We start from the raw sequence: 19,848 nt of genomic DNA, 5'->3' as shown, positions 1-19,848 counted from the left end.
GAATTTGCCCACGAACCAATTTAACCAAACCAAGGTGCAATTTGTATTACTATGACAGAAAATCTGTAGAAAAATAAAAATCAAAAGGTCCCAGGGGCCTGTACTCGGGATGATTTAATGCTGCCCTCCTTAGTTGTACATCAGTGTTCCTAGATGGTTCAAAACTATATCAAATTGATATTCAGTTTCGTAAAAAAGGTCTACTTTTAGGAATATCTTTTTAACGAAGTGGTATACCCACTTTACTGTATCGATGAAATGGCTTGGATTAACTAACGTCTTAAGGACTCGGTTCTCTATTAAGATTATCCATTGCCACTTGGCTGCCAGGAATATTCTTCTAACATCAAGTCACGATGCCAAAGTTGCCGGATTTGGACCAACAAAAGACACCGTGCAAGATGGAGATACAGGGAAGGTAAGTACTATGGGTACCAGTAGACAGAGTGTTGCTACGATACTTTTCAGTGTTTCATTTTTCATTAAAAAAACGCGTAATCTTTTTTTCGCGTATTTGCTACAGTACATTGAATGTGGCGTTTAACTAGTATATTCAATATTTTCTGTTTCCCTTTTTGACGGTCGATTTTCATTGGGAACCGGATGGCTGAGTAGTTATTATGTCTAGGCATATTACCACAAGCCCTCCACTTCTGTGTCGCGAGTTTAAATCCCACGTGGGATAGTTGCTGACCGCTGGCCAGAGGTTTTTCTTCGAATACTCCGGCTGTCCTCCACCAACAAACCTAGCACGTCCTTACATAACCCTGGCTGTTAATAGGGCGTTAAACTAAAACAAAACCCAAAACCTCGTGATTTCTACCTGTCCACCAAATACCCGAAATTCTATATTACCAGAAAATACGTTAAATAAGTGTGTCAATGGATTATATTAAAACACCATGTTCATGCTTTCATCAATGTAACAGATAAAAGATTTTTCCCCTCAAACCTTTTAAATGAAGACCACATATTTTTGTTACCAATCAGGAAAAGGTGCCAATCAAATGGATGGCTCCAGAATGTATGACGTCATTGAAACAGGCGACCCTAGAGAGTGATTGTATGGGCCTATGGAATTGTCCTGTGGGAAATATTCAGTCTAGGTATGATATATATTCTATAGATTCTATCTAACCAATATATAACAAATGTGCACATGTATATCACATAAATACTATCTTGATTTTTTTTTGTATTTTGTAGTATGGATATATGCCAGATCTTCAGAACGCAATTTTAAGTCATGATAAGGATATTTTCTATGATGGATATTATTCTATCTAAAATTAATCTTTGACAACTCCAGGTGAGACGCCGTACCCTGAAATACGGAGTATGGAGGTGGCCACGAAGGTATCCAATGGTTACCGTATGAGCCGTCCGGCAAACTGTGCTGACATGTAAGTTATCGGAAAGTGTAAGCACGTTACAGAAACTAGGTAACAATACGTCAGAGATCCATCTGTTTATTCACTTTCTGACTTGACCTTTGAAGTTGTGTCGTAATTTTCATACTCACAAATCAAGAAGAGCTTTTAATATGTTATTCACCACCAAGCGTTACCACCAATTTGCGTTACCACCAATTTGAGTAATAATATTGCTTACCAATGCATTAGCTTTAAAAACATAAACTTACGAGTGTGGATTAATTCAATATTCAACAACCACAAGTAGTGGGATCTGTTTCTACCACAATCAAATTCGTGTTTAGCGGATAGAAATACGGCGGGGATATGGTTACGTGTATTTACCGAAATATGCAAATAAGGTCTAGTAATACACTTTATTCAAAATCATCGTTTTATAAAGAATCCATCGATATCAAAAATAAATTTGACATAATTAGGGTAGATAATACATTTAGTCAAAATCATCGTTTTCCAGATAAAAGAATCGGACATCGTATACATCAAAAATTCAACGAAATCGTTTTTTCCGCCATATAATCATCAAGATTACCAATTCAAGATCAATCCGTTTCAAACACGATAAATCTACAGAAAATTCATTAATGAAAAATACAGTCCGTCAGTTTTTTGATTTACTGGTCCAATTAAAACATGATTGAAAACGTTCATTTTGGACACAACACACGACTAGAATTTCCTCAGCAGTTTTTGATGTCAATTCGGATTATTAGAATGACGTCACGTTGACATTATGACGTTGACGTGACACTGAGAAATAAATAGTTCGGTCAAAGTTCACTGTGTCAGCCAATCAGAAAACGTGTGGTATAAACAAATTGTTAAGAAACAGCTGCACTATTTTATTTAATTGTCCTGAGAGTTGATTATCACCGTCTATTGTGGTAAAAATTAGTGTACATGGTCAGACAAGGAAGCCAAGCTGTGGTGTACAATTTCATTTTACATTTATACAGTGGTATTAGTAATTATTAAGTGACTTCTTCAAATGTGTTTTCAATTAAAAGGGCGTAAAGCATTAAAAACCATAACAATTTCATTGAATAAATTCTAAGCATCCATATCAAGTAATTGACACTCATTACGAGTATGCTTGTTTTTGTAGCATTACGAGATAATGAAGAACTGCTGGCAGGATAAAAAGTCATCACGGCCAAAGTTCTCTGCCATTGTACAGGAGATCAGCAGTACCTTCAGGTCAAAGTGGTGGGCAGATTACTATCACACTCAGTGAAAAATAGTGCTACCTACACAAGATGAACTGGACAGCAGAAACATGAAGTAGTTTTACTGCATTTTTCTTTCATTCTTATGATTCTAAGGCATTCATCTTCGCTGTGAGAACAAGCAAGAATTATTCAATACACCATAAAAATTATTTAAAATAACATTCAAAACTTTTAAGTGCAGTTCATAAAACATGAATGTGTTTCATAAAGTACAGAACAACAACAAACGCTTTCTTGCAAAACTAATAACGAGCTTGGATTAGCTGTAAGCCCTGCCTCAACCCACCTCTATATAGAGACCATTGAACCTCTTTTACTTTTTAAAAATTATACTAGCCTATTGCACTACTGGAAACTTTTGCTTTTCAGGTTGTTCATTGTAGAAAGTGTGTCTGAGATGTTTATATACAATAAAGAAGTAGACTTTTTTCCTTACTAATTATTACTCTCACTATATTAAGCTTTGTCTATAACTTTTAAATAAAACTTTTTGTTTAATGAAGTCGAAAATTTTAACTCGTTTTAAATGTAGTAAAACATTGTAACAGTAGAATGTTAACATGTTTCGATACTAGTCTTATTGTTTAGTGTCTGACAACATAAAAACGGGATTACACTGAACCAATCGTTTGTGTATATAAGTAAGATAATCCTGACTAATTCGTTATTTGCTAATCAATTTTATTAAGATTCTAATCGCTTCTTTACTTACCGTAGATTATTTTGTATACCACCAGAAACTTGTGTATTGATAACAACAGTGAACCAGGTATACTATGATATTATTATTATCTATAGAAGCACAGCCCTCTACCGTGATTTATATGTATATAAAATCTGTGTATTATATTATAATAAAGTGTATGATGCTCCTCATTCAATTCCTGTCTTGTTCCTTAATTCACCTCGGGTATTCATTTTATGTCAAGGATGTCACTTGATCTTTATATTCTGTATCTGTAGTATCTCGAGGATTGATAATAATGAAATGCACTCTTATTTATTGACTTTTTAAATAAACAAATAATTCGTTTCAAATACGACTTTATGCCTTCTTTACCTGGATACTAATTAATATTTAACCTTTTGCCGTCCCTTCTTTGAGAATCTAGCAGAAAAAAAAAATGTATACACAATATATTATAAGATTAAGACAATTCCAATTAACATCAAATTTATCATACAGCATTTTGATTCTACAATAATAGTTTATTAGAGATTTATATCTGCCACTTGATCCAAAGGGAGAAAACTGCAACAACATATATGTGCAAATATACGTTATGTATAACATCAAGCTAAGTAAGTAGCTGCCTCATATAAACAAATATAGTCATATAATGTATATAAGAGATAAAAAAAAGTATATAGAATGGAAAAATAAGCATTAAATTGCCTTCCTGGTGGATTTATGGTCCTATAATTCTCCCAGGATTGCAGACAAATAAACTATAACGCGCTAACGTGCGGTAGTCAGTTTGTCTGCAATCCTTGGAGAATTATAGGAACATAAACCCATAAGAAGGCAGTTTAATGCATAAATCACAGCGTGATAAATATCCCCAATGTTTATGTTTACTTCAGAATTTTCCAAAACAATCACCAATAAACATTGTTGCCCTAGACCTAGGAAGTAACAAAAATTGTAAATAGACCAAGTGATAAATGAATATTGTATAACACAAACAAAATACCCTCTTAAAGCTGAAAATATAAGTTAAAAAGTATGCATTTGAGAATAAAAAAGTAATAACGTTTTTTTACAACATTCGTGTCTGAGACAACCAATACGTTGAATTCCGTTATTTTTGTTTATGAGACACGGGGTGTCGTTTAAATTCAGGCAGAGAAAATGGGGGGTCCGTGTGCTTACTTTTTCGCCCCATTTCGATATCTGTCATTTTTCAATATTTTACAATAAAAAATAAAAGTGCTAGAATTACCATTAAATATTAAAATAAAGTGGCAAAACATATCAGTTCACGTATTAATGCCTAACACTTTAATTACAAACTAGTAAAGAATTACAGCAAAAATTAGTTCGATAAAGCTAAAAATACTGGCGTAGTGATTTTTTAAGTGAAGACAATTGAGGCAAACAAAATTGTAAAAATTTGGCTCTACAAAAAAACGAAAAAATCTCGTATAAGATGAACACATATTTAGGATTTTAATATTAAAAATAAGACCTAAATTTCGAAGTTAAAACTCGTGACAAAATGAATGGAGAAAATCCAGCCACCATATTTCCCCGCCGTTCACGAAATCCTGACGTCACTTCATTTTCCTGACGAATTGTTATTGCTTCTTCCATGACGCCACAATGAATTTTAAACCTATGATTATTGCTCCGGCTCATATTATACTAGTGAAATATGAAAACATAATGCATGGGTGAAATAATCACAGATTATGTGATAAGTTATATTTAACAGTATTTGTGTTTTTTCATAATTTATAAATACAGAAACTTACAGAGACATTTGTGAAACAACCTTACGCGATGACAACTTGTGTTTTATGGTCACTATAATTGTGTTTTCTACAGGATGACATTTTACCTGTGAATCATGTAGTTCCCTCTTAACACAATAATAACAGAACGATTATAAGATAAGCTGATTACTTATATTACTAGCCCTCATATGTCTATCTTAAACGTGAGTAGGGAATTCCCCTTCCATCCAAAATACGTGTCTTAAACATGAAGGTCAGAAACGTGCCATCATAAATATTGAGGTAAGTGTACCTTTATCGGTGAGAGGGGATACTAACCTTCAACATATAATAAATATAATCATGCTGTAATTATATTTTATAATCTATTTTTGTCAATGCCTTTTCATCGTTCATTATATGGGCTTGGGGTTTTCCTTTTCCTCCTGACTGACTTGTAACTACTCTTTCCCGCGTTGCACCAGAACGATATCCACATGAAAATAACAGAAATCCAATATACAAGGAAATAAATAACCTGTTAACTATACCACTGTGTACAAATGCTTCCGCAAGAGACACGGAACAACACACCCTACCAGGTCACAATATAACCAGTTGGCTCACACACTGTATGCTGAACTCTAACCAGAAGGTTAGTTTATTTCCGATATATATGCAAATTTTAATGCACTCTAAGACTGAATTATCCCTTTAAAGAAAAAAAAACCCAGTGGAACTCACGGTTTTTTGTGGTGCTTTATCCATGAAGCATGCTCTGCTAGAGACCAAATCATCCTGTATACTACAAATTTTATTTACAGTGAGTCTCGCGTTCATGAGGCTGAGTTTGAGTCAGAGATAGTCAAGATTATTCCTCACGAGGGGTTCGGTGTAATTCTGTCGTATCAAGCCAGGCTCTAATTAGAAGTTATAGAGATGAAAAATTCCTCTGATGTGCAGAAACGGTGAACAGCGGATAGTGAAGGTATAAGATCTCCAAATTGCCATTTTGGTCGCAATTTTATAATTACATGTTTGCAATAGTGACAGACTGGGGAATCAATGCTCTATCTGATAAGCAGCCCAGTCCGTGTTATTTACTGCATCATAAGCTGGCTGTGAATTTTGATTAGTTATTGTTAAGTCATGATTATAGCTAAACACATTGGTCCTCGTAGAAAGCTAAGATACGCTTGTCAATAATCCACCCGTGTTAAGTGGCTTTGCTAGTATAGAATTAGCTGGTATACAATAGTCTCATTGAATCCAATGCGGTAAGAATTAATTGTCGACAATGCTGCAATGTACGAAAGTGTATTGTATGACGGAGAAATGCCTCGGAATGTATCGAATGACTATAAAGCTACTGTGTGCATGTGTTCACTGTTCATTCAGACCCTACGATCAGAACAAAAACGATGGGAAACATCTCTTTATACATTGTACTGTTTGTGGGGATGTTGTGCTCAATTATGTTATGGGTAAGTTTACGACCACATTATTATATTATTATATTTACTTTTATACGTGTATATTTGTGTTATGTAAAAAGAATTAAAGAAAGATGTTTTATTTTTATGGACAGTTGTAAAATATTCAAGACACGCCAATTGTTTAGAGGTGAATTGGTATATTTTATTATAAAGGATTACTCAATCAGTTATATATTGGACTAATATTGTTTGTGTTTCAAGCATGCGTTCACCACCCTTTTAATTTTGCACTTGTTCGACTAAGGAATATCATAATTAAATTTTCTAAGTATTTATTTCAATCAAACAAGGTGGGGAATAACGCGATTTGTTAGGTTTCACGGTAAAATGACGTCAAAAACGGTCGTTTTCGAAAAAAAAAAATAAAATAAAAAAAGTTTCTTCAACAATTATATCATACGACGCTTAATATCTAATTTGATGTGGCCGGAAATACCTTCTAAATGAGGCACTTGCTGGGTTCAAGGAAAATTCAATGCAATATTTTACTTGTAAAGGATAATACTATTATAGTTATTGTATTATATATATAGAAAATGTACATGCATTAGCAAGAAAGTTGTTCTGTTTGTAGCTCCAACAACGGAGCCTCGACTTACTGGTAAACAATTGTATTTTCCCTTGATGGTTAACTTTGCTTTTATAAAATTAGTGAAGACATCAATATTTCAGAATTTGTAAGCATCTAGTCTTATATATCTATTATTTTGTTATTTCCTTATCTATTGTGTTAGCATTTGAGATATATATCCTCATTTGTTGGAGAAATTCAAGAAATTTCCGGTACCAGTCCTTGAACTTCTTTATGGCAGATGGGAGAAATATTAGAATTCCTTTTTTTTTTTCTCGTTTCTCACAATACATTATTACAATGGTTACAACTTAGAATAATACATCATACATCAGTCATAAAGGGGGGGGGAATAGTTTCCTCTCTAAAGCTAAGCTATCGACAAGGCAAATTATGATTTTTAAATAGTTAACCAAATAAAAAAGATCACTACTTTATTGTGAAATTGTTATCCCCCCCACTTCCATTTTACAGTTGGTATAGGGGGGCTGGTGTGATAAGACATCTGTAAAGACATTTTTAAAAAAAAATGTTTAAACCTTTCAGGTCCCTCCTTCCTGAACAAAAATTAAAAAAAAGTCACATAAATACTATATCACTTTTTCGAAGGGAAAGGTTCTATACGCTGATAACAGTCTATTAAACCAATTTGTTTTAAAACCAATAGATGTGTCTTGTACCAAAAGGAAGTTCTTAAGGCCGTGCTTTGTTCTTGCAATTGTTTCTGATATAATGATATTTTAATCATTCAGTTTTACTTAAGCTCGAAAACATCTTGCATAGGGAAAGAAAGCAATAAAAGAAGCATGATTCTTAATTATTGTGTTTCAGTTTTTTTGTTCGGTTTTGCTTCACCGTTATGATTACCGACACGATATCAAACAGGTACATGCATGCATATATATATAAAATGCGCCAGCAGAGTCAGTTTTAAAGTTGGTAAACTACTATTCTACAGTCGGAATTACACTCGAGGTGTTTTTTTTGACATCATTTCTTGTCATCATTGCGTGTCACGTAATCTAACCTGATTTACCTGAACAGTTTTAAAGATGTTTGTGCAAAGTACGGTTTAAAACCATGTGGGAATAAAGTCGATATATATCTATTGAAACTATTTATTTCGAACATATACTTGGTGCTGTGTATGTTACCACTGTAAAACATCTTATAAACCATCTCAGCTACTGACGAACATTTTAGATGCGCAGTGTCATTTGATATTTAGTCAGTACATTTGATATTGATATGAAAAAGGTTAGACTTGAAACTGTGAAGAGTTAAGGAAATACGTAGTTAAATTATTATTTTAGTAGAAATAATTTTAACAATCTCTGTCCCAGAGGCGAATTGAATCATCACTTATTTACTATATGTATGTATTATATAAGCCCCATTGTTTTGGATTCTCTTATCAAAATTTGTTGTTCATTGGTTCTTGACCCACCGAAACAAAACATATTGTTTGTGCTTGTGTTTGATTTACTAAACACCCTTTGGATTCTTCCAAGCTATACTTTTGGTAATTTGCTTTGGATGTTCACTTTATGTTTTCTGAATACCCTTACATAATTAAATGAAAAACATTGTTTTTTTCTGTAGAAACAACTGCTAATGGGATTTGTTCTATAAACTATACATGGCATTATTTAGAGCGGGATGTTATCTTAATAAGTCCTGTTTTTGTTTATAGGGGCACTTGCCTTTACTCGTATTCGTCTGTGTATTAACAAAAGAACATGCAGTCGGCACTGGGGGATTCTGGTAAATTAATTGTTTACGTACTACACACAAGTTAATAGATACACAATATAAATACAGATGTTTTACGCATATTTTCTTAGATACATTTTGAGTTTTTGCTACACCTTAATATTTACACTGTAACCACACACAACAAAACCTGCGTATTCCCTGACTTCTATTGTTGAACAAACTGTTTCACATCATTTTATAGTTATTTTTAGTATTTCTGTATTTATGTATTCATCTCCAATACCATTGAGTGTTTCACATTACCCAGTCAATAGCATGACTATTAATTAACAAACATTAAAAGTGAATCAAAAATACATAGTTTATCCTGGTAAGACCGAATATAACCGTGATACCATTTGTGAAATGTCACGATGACAGTAAGATATGCCACCGTATAAATCGATAAAATAACCAGGAGAACGTCATGATTTTGCAGCTGGTCCTACAAGACTGTCACAAGATATAGACAACAATACAGATACAAATGCTGTCCTGGCTATACTGGAGCAGGCTGCAATACACGTATGTACATTGTATCAATGACTAGTGAACAGAGATATATCCCCCCGAGGTAAATACTTTGGCTGGTCTTCCCGAGGCTTCCCATGGGCTGAGATATCCCTGTCCACCTGATCGACCCATGTGAATTATCTTCTCCCATACTTTATTGAAAAATAACAAACGTGTAGTTCTTTGGAAACATTTCTATAGCGCGCTGCAATCAAAGGGTCACCATAATGCGTCAAAATTAATTACGTCATCGACAATGATGGTCACATACATTGATGATGTCACGTTATTATCTGGTGAGTGTAAGTTTTCTTATTATCTATTTCTATTTTTCAATGTTTCATCATCCATGTTGCATTACGCCGTCGTTGAACAAAATTGTCCATTAAAGCAATTGAAGACACACAAAAAAACCTTTATTGAGATACATTGAATACAAAAGCAAGTCGTACAATTTAGCAACAATACTGAAGAATACAATAATTAAAAATTTCAAAAAAAAAAGTCTGAATGTATGAAATATATTAATCAGGCTGAAGACCGATTATGCTTGTGAGTTAAGGAATGCTATCATACTAAAAACCCATTTCTAGAAAAAATTTTGAGACATTAACCAGAAATTCTGAAATAAAGAACTACTGGGGCAGCAATCCGATTTCGTAAGTATTCGTAAGTGCAATGGTTTTGTTTTATCATAGAACGTTGATTAATGATTTCATATTTGATCATTTTCAGCTATTTGTTCCCCTCCGTGTCAAAATGGAGGCACATGTATAAGTCCAAATCAGTGCAAATGTGCTTCGGGAACCGTTGGAAATAACTGTGCCCGAAGTGAGTAAATTTAATGATAAAGTGATAAATTAATTAGATATTCAATCGGTAAAATTATCAATTTTTTCAATGCATTTCCATATAAAAATTACCATTTTACTTTTTATGATTTTGTGTGTGTATTAGAACAAACATTTACATTAATGCCTCGAGAAATATGATCTGTAAATCACATACAGAATGCTTGATCTGTCCTTATAAATAAAAAGGTAATTTGTTTGAACTCCCTTCACTACTCTATCGTCGCCAATATTCGCGAGGGTTTTAATTTCGATTATTTCGAAATTTCACCCAAAGTCGCAAAATGAAATATCTCGCGAATTGTCAACAGTAAGACATAGTTTTACATGCTTGCAACACACCCTGTTAGGTGAAGAACACTTCAAATGGCTATAGAGTGCAGTTTTAGAGAGCACATTGTTATGTGTAAGTTTTGTTATCTGTTTCAGTAACGTGTTCATATCTAAAGCCATGTTTTCCTGGTATATGTTATTTTCCCGACGACTGTCAATGTCAGGATGGGTTCGAAGACACAACTTGTCTGCAATGTAAGTTAAATTTATTCTTCAAAAGTTCTGTAGTATTAGGATTAGCGTTGTTAGATGAAATGTATAAAACGAGAAAAGTTGTCATGATCTAATGGCTAATTGTTGAATTTAATTGTTGCGTACAATTTGATTCAACAAACTTTTAAGTTTAGAGTCAAGCAACAAGACTTTGACGGTTGTTAATTTTTCAAATGTGGATGTAAATCGAGATTGATAATTTTGTAGAGTTGCAAAAGTAATTAGCTTATCATTAATAATACACTGATCATCGCCTTCTATATAATTTGATTTAGATATATTAAGCAATATTTTTTAACGCGGTCGTCTTACATGTAAGTTTCCCAACGTCGTCCTAATTACCGATGGTAAGTTTACTGTGCCAGACGGCAAAGCAGGGAATCTTGCATTTTGTTTGGTGTTATAACCTCACCATAGGCCATCGATATCAATTTTCTTATGTTATTATTGAACTTGAGAAACTTTTAATGTTTGTTTCAGAAAAAAGTTGGCCTTTAAGAAACAAATGAAAGTTTGTAAACCATTATAATTATAACAGTATTGCATTATCAATTTTACATTTTGTATGTCATAACATAAAGATACACTAAGGTCAGTGGTAATAATATCGATATTTCGCAAAGTATTTGCAAATGAAATTAATTGGTTCAATAATACATGTATGGTGGCTGAATTTGGCCGTGTAACAGTGTCATATTGGTGACCCCGTCATGCACAGAGCGACATGGCGCATTATCGCTCTTCGCACGCATGGCCTAAAGCAGTCGTCACAATATAGATGCTTTATACCTAGCCAACGATCTTTTAATTAGTTGAAATTGATTTATCAAATTTTTAGGTCAAAATGGCGAATGCTTTGACCCTCAAAAGGAACCAGCTGCATGATGTGACTAACAGTGTATTGATATTTACTAAAGTTTCAGAATCTCCAACAATGTTAAGGAGCAGCAGTTTTCTGCTTATGAAGGAACGATCGTCAGGAAAGGAAATGTACGGTTTGTGACAGACTCGTCCTCCCCAGATAACAACGAAATAGATCTTATTTGGGTCAATGAAAATTACTATAACATCGTCAATGTCTATTTCGAAGCTGACTTTACCTCCTTACATCCATAACCTACCGGATCGGAGATATATCGAGCAGTATGCGTTCGGCATACAGGACGCTGACGTAATGTTAACTCTCAATAAAATTACACGCCCAGGTAAACTTATCCATATAATTGTCTCCTTTATCTATTTCAATTTATTGATTTGTGGTACTGAGTATGATGGCGTTCAACATATAGTATTTTCTTTGATGTATTAGGCAGTCCATCGTTTTCCTCAATCTTATAAAAGACACGTTGAATCTGTCATAATCATGATTTATATGTCTTAAACCCTCTTCAAACTGCACTCAAATCACGTAACGACCTTGAAAATAGTGCAAGAAAATAGCTTTACCCCTGTGACTTTGAATGAAGGCCAAGGTTATATATTTGAACAAATATGGAAGTCTTTTACTCTGTCATGATGAATGTCGAAAATGAGATCTGTTGACACCTGACAAATATCAAGGTCATTCATAATTGAGTCTTTTCTTATACAGTGTGAAGGGTGATTTACATACATTATTTAGCTTCACAAAATGATACAATTTTTATTATTTTGTAGGCGACAATGTGATATACACACGACCACCGAAAAGCTACCAATGTGATGGCTTCCCTGCAAACACCAATATAAAAAACAGTATGATCTGCAACATCACAGACTCAAATTTTGATTGGCTATTGGAGCATGGAGATAAGTATGTCATTTAGTTCCTGTAAATAAGTATCACATGGTATACAATATAGATTGATAAAATCTTACATGGGTCTGTTAAGATGACAGGGATTTCTCCTATACTTTACAGGGTTATCCCGCGGATGCTAGGGAAAAGATAACTCTATCTTTTACCGTGAAAGACAGTGACGTCATCAATACATTTTTACGCACAGCGACGTTTATGTCGACTTCATGTTCACCATTTCTCGTTAAAAAAAAAAAAGAATCTTACATGGACCAGTCAGGTGGACAGGGATATCTCAACCCTCGTGGAAAATTTTGATCATCAACCCTCGGCAAGTCTCGGGTTGATTAGCCAAAACCTTTCACTCGAGTTGATATATCCCTGTCTACTTAAAAGACCAATGTAAGATTCTATTAATTTTTTACAACCCGAGTGAACGATTTTTGCGGGTGATCCCGAGGCTTATCGAGGGTTGGCGGCCAAAATCGTTCACAGACCCATGTTTGATTATTTTTCTCCCGAATTGTAATGCATATTCACATAGCAATCTCCGTATGTGTCGATGACGTCATTTTCAAACACGTGTGAGCTAATTTCCCCTACCCCGGTAATAGACAGCGTTATCTTTTCCTTATGAACCACATGATAATCTTGTCAAGTATGGGAGAAAACATATGTGCCGTTTTAGACAAAAATGTCAACATTTTTATCTATTAATGTTTTAAACAAATTTACAATAAATCGTGGCACTCACTTGAAATGTGATATCATACTATTTATTGGCGATATTGTATGTTTATCACGTTTTCTTACAATTTTAACACCATCATCTTGCAGAAGATATAAAAATGTATTTATATTTTAAAATTGAAATTTCACGCAAACAACATTTAAAAGGTAATTGTTACTTCATGAATTGTTTCAGAAATATAAATACATTGTGTTCCTTTCATGTTATGTATAAGATTAAAACTGAGAAAAGAAAATTTGGTGATATTTGTTTTTAGCTTAACTGCCACAGTTACCGCGAAGAGTGGTGGGTATAGATACATCACAAACCAAAACACTAATACCCGGGATAGGACCGAGTATTATATAGGGAGGACAGCGACAAAACACATGCAGTACATGTTTGACTTCCATTTCCCTAGACACTGTAGTGAAAACAACAGCTGTTCCCACCACGAGTCCCCACTACACCTCTCTACAGACATCAGTAAGGTAGGTTCTCAACCACGGACGTTTACATCGTCCCATTTTCTATTTCCTATCTATGTTTATTATATCAATATTTTATAATATAGTGTTTGTGAAAAAAAAACCCAGATATACAGCAGTTTAAGTTCAAAATGCAAGTAAAGATAACTTATAATTGTGCAGCTAGACCGAAAAGATACAAGAATGAAACGTGTTTTGATAGCAAATACGATATACATTAGTCCTCTGTTTGCCAACCTGTACTGGCAGCAATAAATGTAATATGTCATAACATGTTGACAAAAATGTCAGGTATAAGATTAATAATAAAGTCAGGATTAACATTTAGAGCCAACTCTTTACTGGTAATTTGAATTAGTTTTATACGTGAGGTGATCAGTCTTGGACATATTTATTTGATGACAGTTGGTAAGAAAACCTATGTTTGTTGAGGTCACTAAGGCCCATTAAAAGGGAATTCAACTTACAACAATTTTCCAATCGAGATCAAATAATTTCATAGGAAGCTAACTTGAAAAAAGTACATATATGTATTGCTTACCCATTCTTAAGAAACTAATTAAGAGAATATTTAATCAAAGGTTAAACCAGAATTAATTTTTTCATTAATCATGTGATTACGTTTTAACACTGTTTGAACAACCGCGCCCTGAGACCTTCTAATTCATAACAAGAAATGGTGTTATTTGGAGTTGGCGTTTTGCCCGGTTATTTCGAAAATGAAAAACAATCATTATCTGATGCAATAATTTTACTTAGATTAATCAGAATGACATGTATCATTACTGCTACATAAAAAAACTACAGAATGTGATTTGATACTTGTATCTTTCAGGAGCCAGTCACCATCAGCTGGGACGGCTGGATAGACGATCTTTCTGGTGTCAACAAGTATACAATTGATGTGTACAAGCTGGGGCCAGATAGCAGGACAGGGGAACTAACTGAAATAAACACAAACCACTCTTTGTCTACTATACAGGTGAATGTAACTGAGCCATTCCTGTTTACGCACCGAATGGAATCGGTATGTATAGTATTCTACTGGAGGTAGCGGATAAGGCGAGCAACTTTAAGTACGCCAGACGACTTCTTCTGTTCGACAATTCTTCATCTGTCTCTATAAATGATAACAAAATGATTATACCGGGTCGGTTGGAGAAAAACACCTTTGGATATCAACATTGCAAAACGAAAGTGCTCTTGGCGAGCCTATCCAGATTAGCTGGGCCAATCATTTTGTTAACCATGATCACGTGAATTTGAATCTTTTAACACGAGTTTCACCATTCAAAACAGATTTATACAATGGAATTGTAAATCGGCATGTACAGCCAAGCCTTGACGACACTGAGGGAGATCGTATGATGCAGCCAGTTGAAAACATACAAGGAATAGTACGTGTACAAACAGCTTATAAACGTGACAAAAATGGAGGAACGACCATCACCCAGACCCCCACCCATGGATGGCAAAACGTGCCTGGATACCTAACCGAACGCACCTCCATCAACATCCCCCGACACGATGGTGACTCCATACGTATATGGGTGCGTGTATATGATGTTGTAAACAACAATGCCACCGACTCCATCCTGTTGCATACTGACTCATCCCCACCCGTCATAGAACAACCAGTCTTTCACAAAAACATGCACAATGGTTCCTTTCCGTTCTCCAGCCGGTGAGTTATGGTTACATAGACAAACTATGTTCTCAAATGTTTCTCATCGGTATCTCAGCAGTCCAACATCAATTGAAATCATTGCCGGATTGTTTAGTCGTATGGTAATATTACCTCTTTGTGTCTGGATATGTGTATAACACGCCTTTGATGTTTATATAGGTAATAGAACAAGACAAAGTATAAGTAAAATATTGTTGGAAAAGTTAGGTTTTGACTGTTTTGATAATCTTTTGTAATTATGTTATCTCTTGCATTGTAGAGTTTCGATTTTGGCTTCCGACAGACACAGTGGAATCCATATGCTCAAATGGAAAATAACCGCTAATGATTCAGGGGAGCTGATTGAATCCGGTATTACAAGTGGCAATGTTACCAAAGTAAGGAATATCTCCTCAATTTAATTAAGGAATGATTTTTAGCACACTATTCAAATCACCTTTCGGCTGTGTTCCATCGTCCGTCGTTCGTCGTCCGTCCGTAAACAATGTTTATTACCGCTATTTTCAGAAAGTACTGATGGGATCTGTCTCAATTTTCATATGTAGGTTTCCCTAGAGCACACGGAGTGTCATACAGATTTCGTGACTGATCGAAAAACCAATATGGCCGCCAGGCAGCCATCTTGCATTTTGGCAGTTGATGTTTGGTACCGCTATTTCTCAGAAAGTTCTCAAGGGATCAGTCTCAAATTTCATATGTGGGTTCTCCTAGGGACCTTAGAGTGTTATGCAGATTTTCAGGCTGATCGGAAAAATGATATGTCCGCCTGGCAGCCATCTTGGATTTTGGCAGTTGATGTTTGTTTCCGTAATTTCTTAGAAATAACTGAAGGGATCTTTCTCAAATTTCATATGTAGGTTCCCCTTGGGCCCTAAAAATGTCATGCAGATTTTCAGAGTGATCGGAAAAACAATTTGGCCGCCTGGCAGCCATCTTAGATTTTGGTAATTGATGTTTGTTACTGCTATTTTTCAGAAATTACTACAGGGATATGTCTCAAATTTCATATGTAGGTTCCCGTTGAGCCCTAAGAGTGTCATGTATATTTTCTAACTGATGGGAAAAACATATATACGCCTGGCAGCCATCTTGGATTTTGGTAGTTGATGTTTGTTATCGCTATTTTTCAGAAAGTACTCAAGGGATATGTCTTAAATGTCATATGTGGGTTCCACTAGAGCCCTGAGAGTGTCATGCAGCTTTACAGACTGATCGGAAAAATAATATGGCCGCCAGACAGCCATCTTTGATTTTGGCAGTTGATGTTTGGTACCGCTATTTCTCAGAAAGTACTCAAGGGATCTGTCTTAAATTTCATATGTAGGTTTCCCTAGGGCCCTAAGAGTGTTATGCAGGTTTTAAAACTAATCGGAAACATTATATGACCGCCAGCCAACCATCTTGGATATTTGCAGCTGATGCGCTATGTCTCAGCAATTACTAGCGGGATCTCTCGCAAAGTTCATATGAAGGTTCCCCTAGGGCGTTAGGAGTGTTAAACTGATTCTGAGACTCATCGGAAAAACAATGTGCCCACCAGTCGGCTATCTCGATTTTGGTAATTGATGTTTGTTATCTCTATTTTTCAGGAAGTACTCAAGAGTTCTGTCTTACAAATTTCATATGTTGATTCCCCTAGAGCCCTATGAGTGTCATGCAGATTTTCAGACTGATTGGAAAAAATATGGCCGCCAGGCAGCCATCTTTGGTTTTAGCAGTTATTGTTTGTTTCCTTAATTTCTTAGAAATTACTTAGGGATCTCTCTCAAATTTCCTATTCAGGTTCTTAAGACCCTACGAGTATCATGCACATTTTCAGACTGATCGGAAAAACAATTCGGCCGCCTGGCAGCCATCTTAGAATTTGGTAGTTGATGTTTATTTTCGTAATTTCTTAGAAATAAGTGAAGGGATCTCTCTCAAATTGCATAGGTAGGTTTCCCTTGGGCCCTAAAAGTGCCATGCAGATTTTCAGACTGATCGGAAAAAATATGTCCGCCAGGCAGCAATCTTGGATTTTGGCAGTTAATGTTTGTTACCGCTATTTCTCAGAAAGTACTACAGGGATCTCCGTCATATTTCATATGTTGGTACCACTAGGGACCTAAGAGTGTTATGCAGATTTTCAGACTGATTGGGAAAATGATATGGTCACCAGGTAGCCATTTGGATTTTGGCAGTTGACGTTTGTTGACGCTATTTCTCAGGAATTACTAAAGGGATCTCTCTCAAGGTTCATATGAAGGTTCCCTTGGGGCGCTAGGAGTGCCAAACTGATTTTGAGCCTGATCGGAAGAACAATATGTCCGCCTGGCAGCCATCTTGGATTTTGGCAATTGATGTTTGTTTCCGTAATTTCTTAGAAATAACTGAAGGTATCTTTCTGAAATTTCATATGAAGGTTCCCCTTAGGCCCTAAAAATGTCATACAGATTTTCAGACTGATCGGAAAAACAATTTGGCCGCCTGGCAGCCATCATAGATTTTGGTAGTTGATGTTTGTTACCGCTATTTCTCAGAAATTACTCAAGGTATCTGTCTTACAGCTCATACGTTGGTTCCCATAGGGCCCTCAGAGTGTCATTAAGATTTTCAGACTAATCGGGAAAACAATATGTCCGCCAGGCAGCAATCTTGGATTTTTTTAGTTGATATTTGTTACCGCTATTTCTCAGAAATTACTGAAGGGATCTCCCTCAAATTTCATATGTAGGTTCCTCTAGTGCGCTAGTTGTGCATAATTGGGACCTAAGAGTATCATGCAGATTTTTAAACTGATCTGAAAAACAAAATGTCCGCCTGGCAATCATCTTGAATTTTGGTAGTACTAAAGGGTTCTGTCTTAAATTTCCTATGTAGCTTTACCTAGGGCACTAAGATTTCCATGCAGATTTTAAATCTGATTGGAAAAATAATATGGTCGCCAGTCAGCCATCTTGGATTTTGGCAGTTGATGTTTGGTACCGCTATTTCTCAGAAAGTGCTGAAGGGATCTGTCTCAAAGTTCATATGAAGGTTCTCCTAGGGCGCTAGGAATGTCAAACTGATTTTGAGACTGATAGGGAAAACAATATGTACCCATGACAGCCATCTTGCATTTTGGTGGTATGTTTGTTACTGCTTGATTTCAGAAAGCACTAAAGGGATATGTCTGAAAATTACTGTCCTAAGATTGTCATGCAGATTTCCAGACTGATCGGAAAAAAAATATGGCCGCCAGGCAGCCATCTTGGATTTTGCGAGTTGATGTTTGTTACCGCTATTTCTCAGAAATTACAGACGGGATCTCTCTCAACGTTCCTATTAAAGTTCCCCTGGAGCGCTAGGAGTGTCAAACTGATTTTGAGACTGAACGAAAAACCAATATGTACGACTGGTAGCCATCTTTGATATGATAGTTGATGTTTGTTATCTCTATATTTCAGAAAGTACTCAAGAGTTCTGTCTTAAAAAATTCATATGTTGATTCCCTTGGGCCCTTAGAGTGTCATGCAGATTTTCAGACTGATCGAATGAAAATTGCCGCCAGGCAGCCATCTTGGATTTTAGAAGTTGATGTTTGTTTCCGTAATTTCTAAGAAATTACTGAAGAGGTCTCTCTCAAATTTCATATGTTGATTCCCCTTCTGCCCTAAGAGTATCATGCAGATTGTCAGACTGATGGGAAAAATAATATGGCTGCAGGGCAGCCATCTTAGATTTTGGTAGTTGATGTTTGTTATTGCTATTTTTAGGAAGTACTCGAGGGATCTGTCTTAAATTTCATATATTGGTTCCCCTAGGGCCCTAAGAGTGTCATGCAGATTTTCAAACTGATCGGAAAAACAATATTTACGCCGGGCAGCCATCTTGGATTTGGCAGATGATGTTTGTTACTGCTATTTTTTAGGAAGTACTCGAGGGATCTGTCTTAAATTTCATATATTGGTTCCCCTAGGGCCCTAAGAGTGTCATGCAGATTTTCAGACTGATCGGAAAAATAATATGGCCGCCAGGCAGCCATCTTGGATTTTGGCAGTTGATATTTTAAAGCTACTTTTCAGAAATTACCCAAGGGATCTGTATCAAATTTCATATGGAGGTTCCCTAGGGCCCTAAGATTGTCATGCAGATTTTCAGACTGATCGGAAAAATGATATGGCCGCCAGGAGCCATCTTGGATTTTGGCAGTTGATGTTTGTTAGTGTTATTTCTCAGAAAGTACTCAAAAGATCTCTCTTTCATATGTAAGTTTCCCTAGTGCACACAGAGTGTTATGCTAATTTGAGACTTATCGGAAAAAACAATATTGCCGCAAGGCAGCCATCTTTGATATAGGCAGTTGATGTTTGTTAAC

The 19,848-nt window shown here is 35.5% G+C and overlaps 3 protein-coding genes across 6 annotated transcripts in view; all 3 read left to right on the top strand.

Moving 5' to 3' along the window:
* The window catches only part of LOC138324946 (fibroblast growth factor receptor 2-like), a 56,499-nt gene that overhangs the window by 23,189 nt on the left and 13,462 nt on the right, over window positions 1–19,848 (top strand). Inside the window, exons 19-21 of one of the 4 annotated variants that reach the window (XM_069270224.1) lie at window positions 305–418; window positions 991–1,106; window positions 1,310–1,403. Coding sequence is in view for 1 of the 4 variants with exons in the window: in XM_069270227.1 (XP_069126328.1) it covers window positions 15,190–15,509; window positions 15,772–15,889 (438 nt within the window). In the remaining 3 variants the exon portion in view is untranslated. Of the gene's footprint in view, window positions 1–304; window positions 419–990; window positions 1,107–1,309; window positions 1,421–14,990; window positions 15,510–15,771; window positions 15,890–19,848 lie in introns of those variants that run through there. The other 3 variants (XM_069270225.1, XM_069270226.1, XM_069270227.1) reach the window with 3 other exon arrangements.
* LOC138326206 (tyrosine-protein kinase CSK-like) lies at window positions 254–2,667 on the top strand. Its single transcript, XM_069272332.1, has 4 exons — window positions 254–418; window positions 991–1,063; window positions 1,310–1,356; window positions 2,539–2,667. Exons 1-4 carry the CDS (start codon window positions 254–256, stop codon window positions 2,665–2,667), a joined length of 414 nt encoding a protein of 137 aa, XP_069128433.1.
* LOC138324950 (uncharacterized) lies at window positions 11,867–14,879 on the top strand. Its single transcript, XM_069270234.1, has 4 exons — window positions 11,867–12,035; window positions 12,487–12,622; window positions 13,615–13,828; window positions 14,661–14,879. Exons 1-4 carry the CDS (start codon window positions 11,882–11,884, stop codon window positions 14,877–14,879), a joined length of 723 nt encoding a protein of 240 aa, XP_069126335.1. The 5' UTR covers window positions 11,867–11,881.

This window comes from Argopecten irradians, chromosome 6, assembly GCF_041381155.1.
Source record: "Argopecten irradians isolate NY chromosome 6, Ai_NY, whole genome shotgun sequence".
NCBI classification, from domain to species: Eukaryota; Metazoa; Mollusca; class Bivalvia; order Pectinida; family Pectinidae; genus Argopecten; species Argopecten irradians.
Note: the sequence above shows the minus strand (reverse complement) of the source record. Positions and strands in the feature narration are given on the sequence as shown.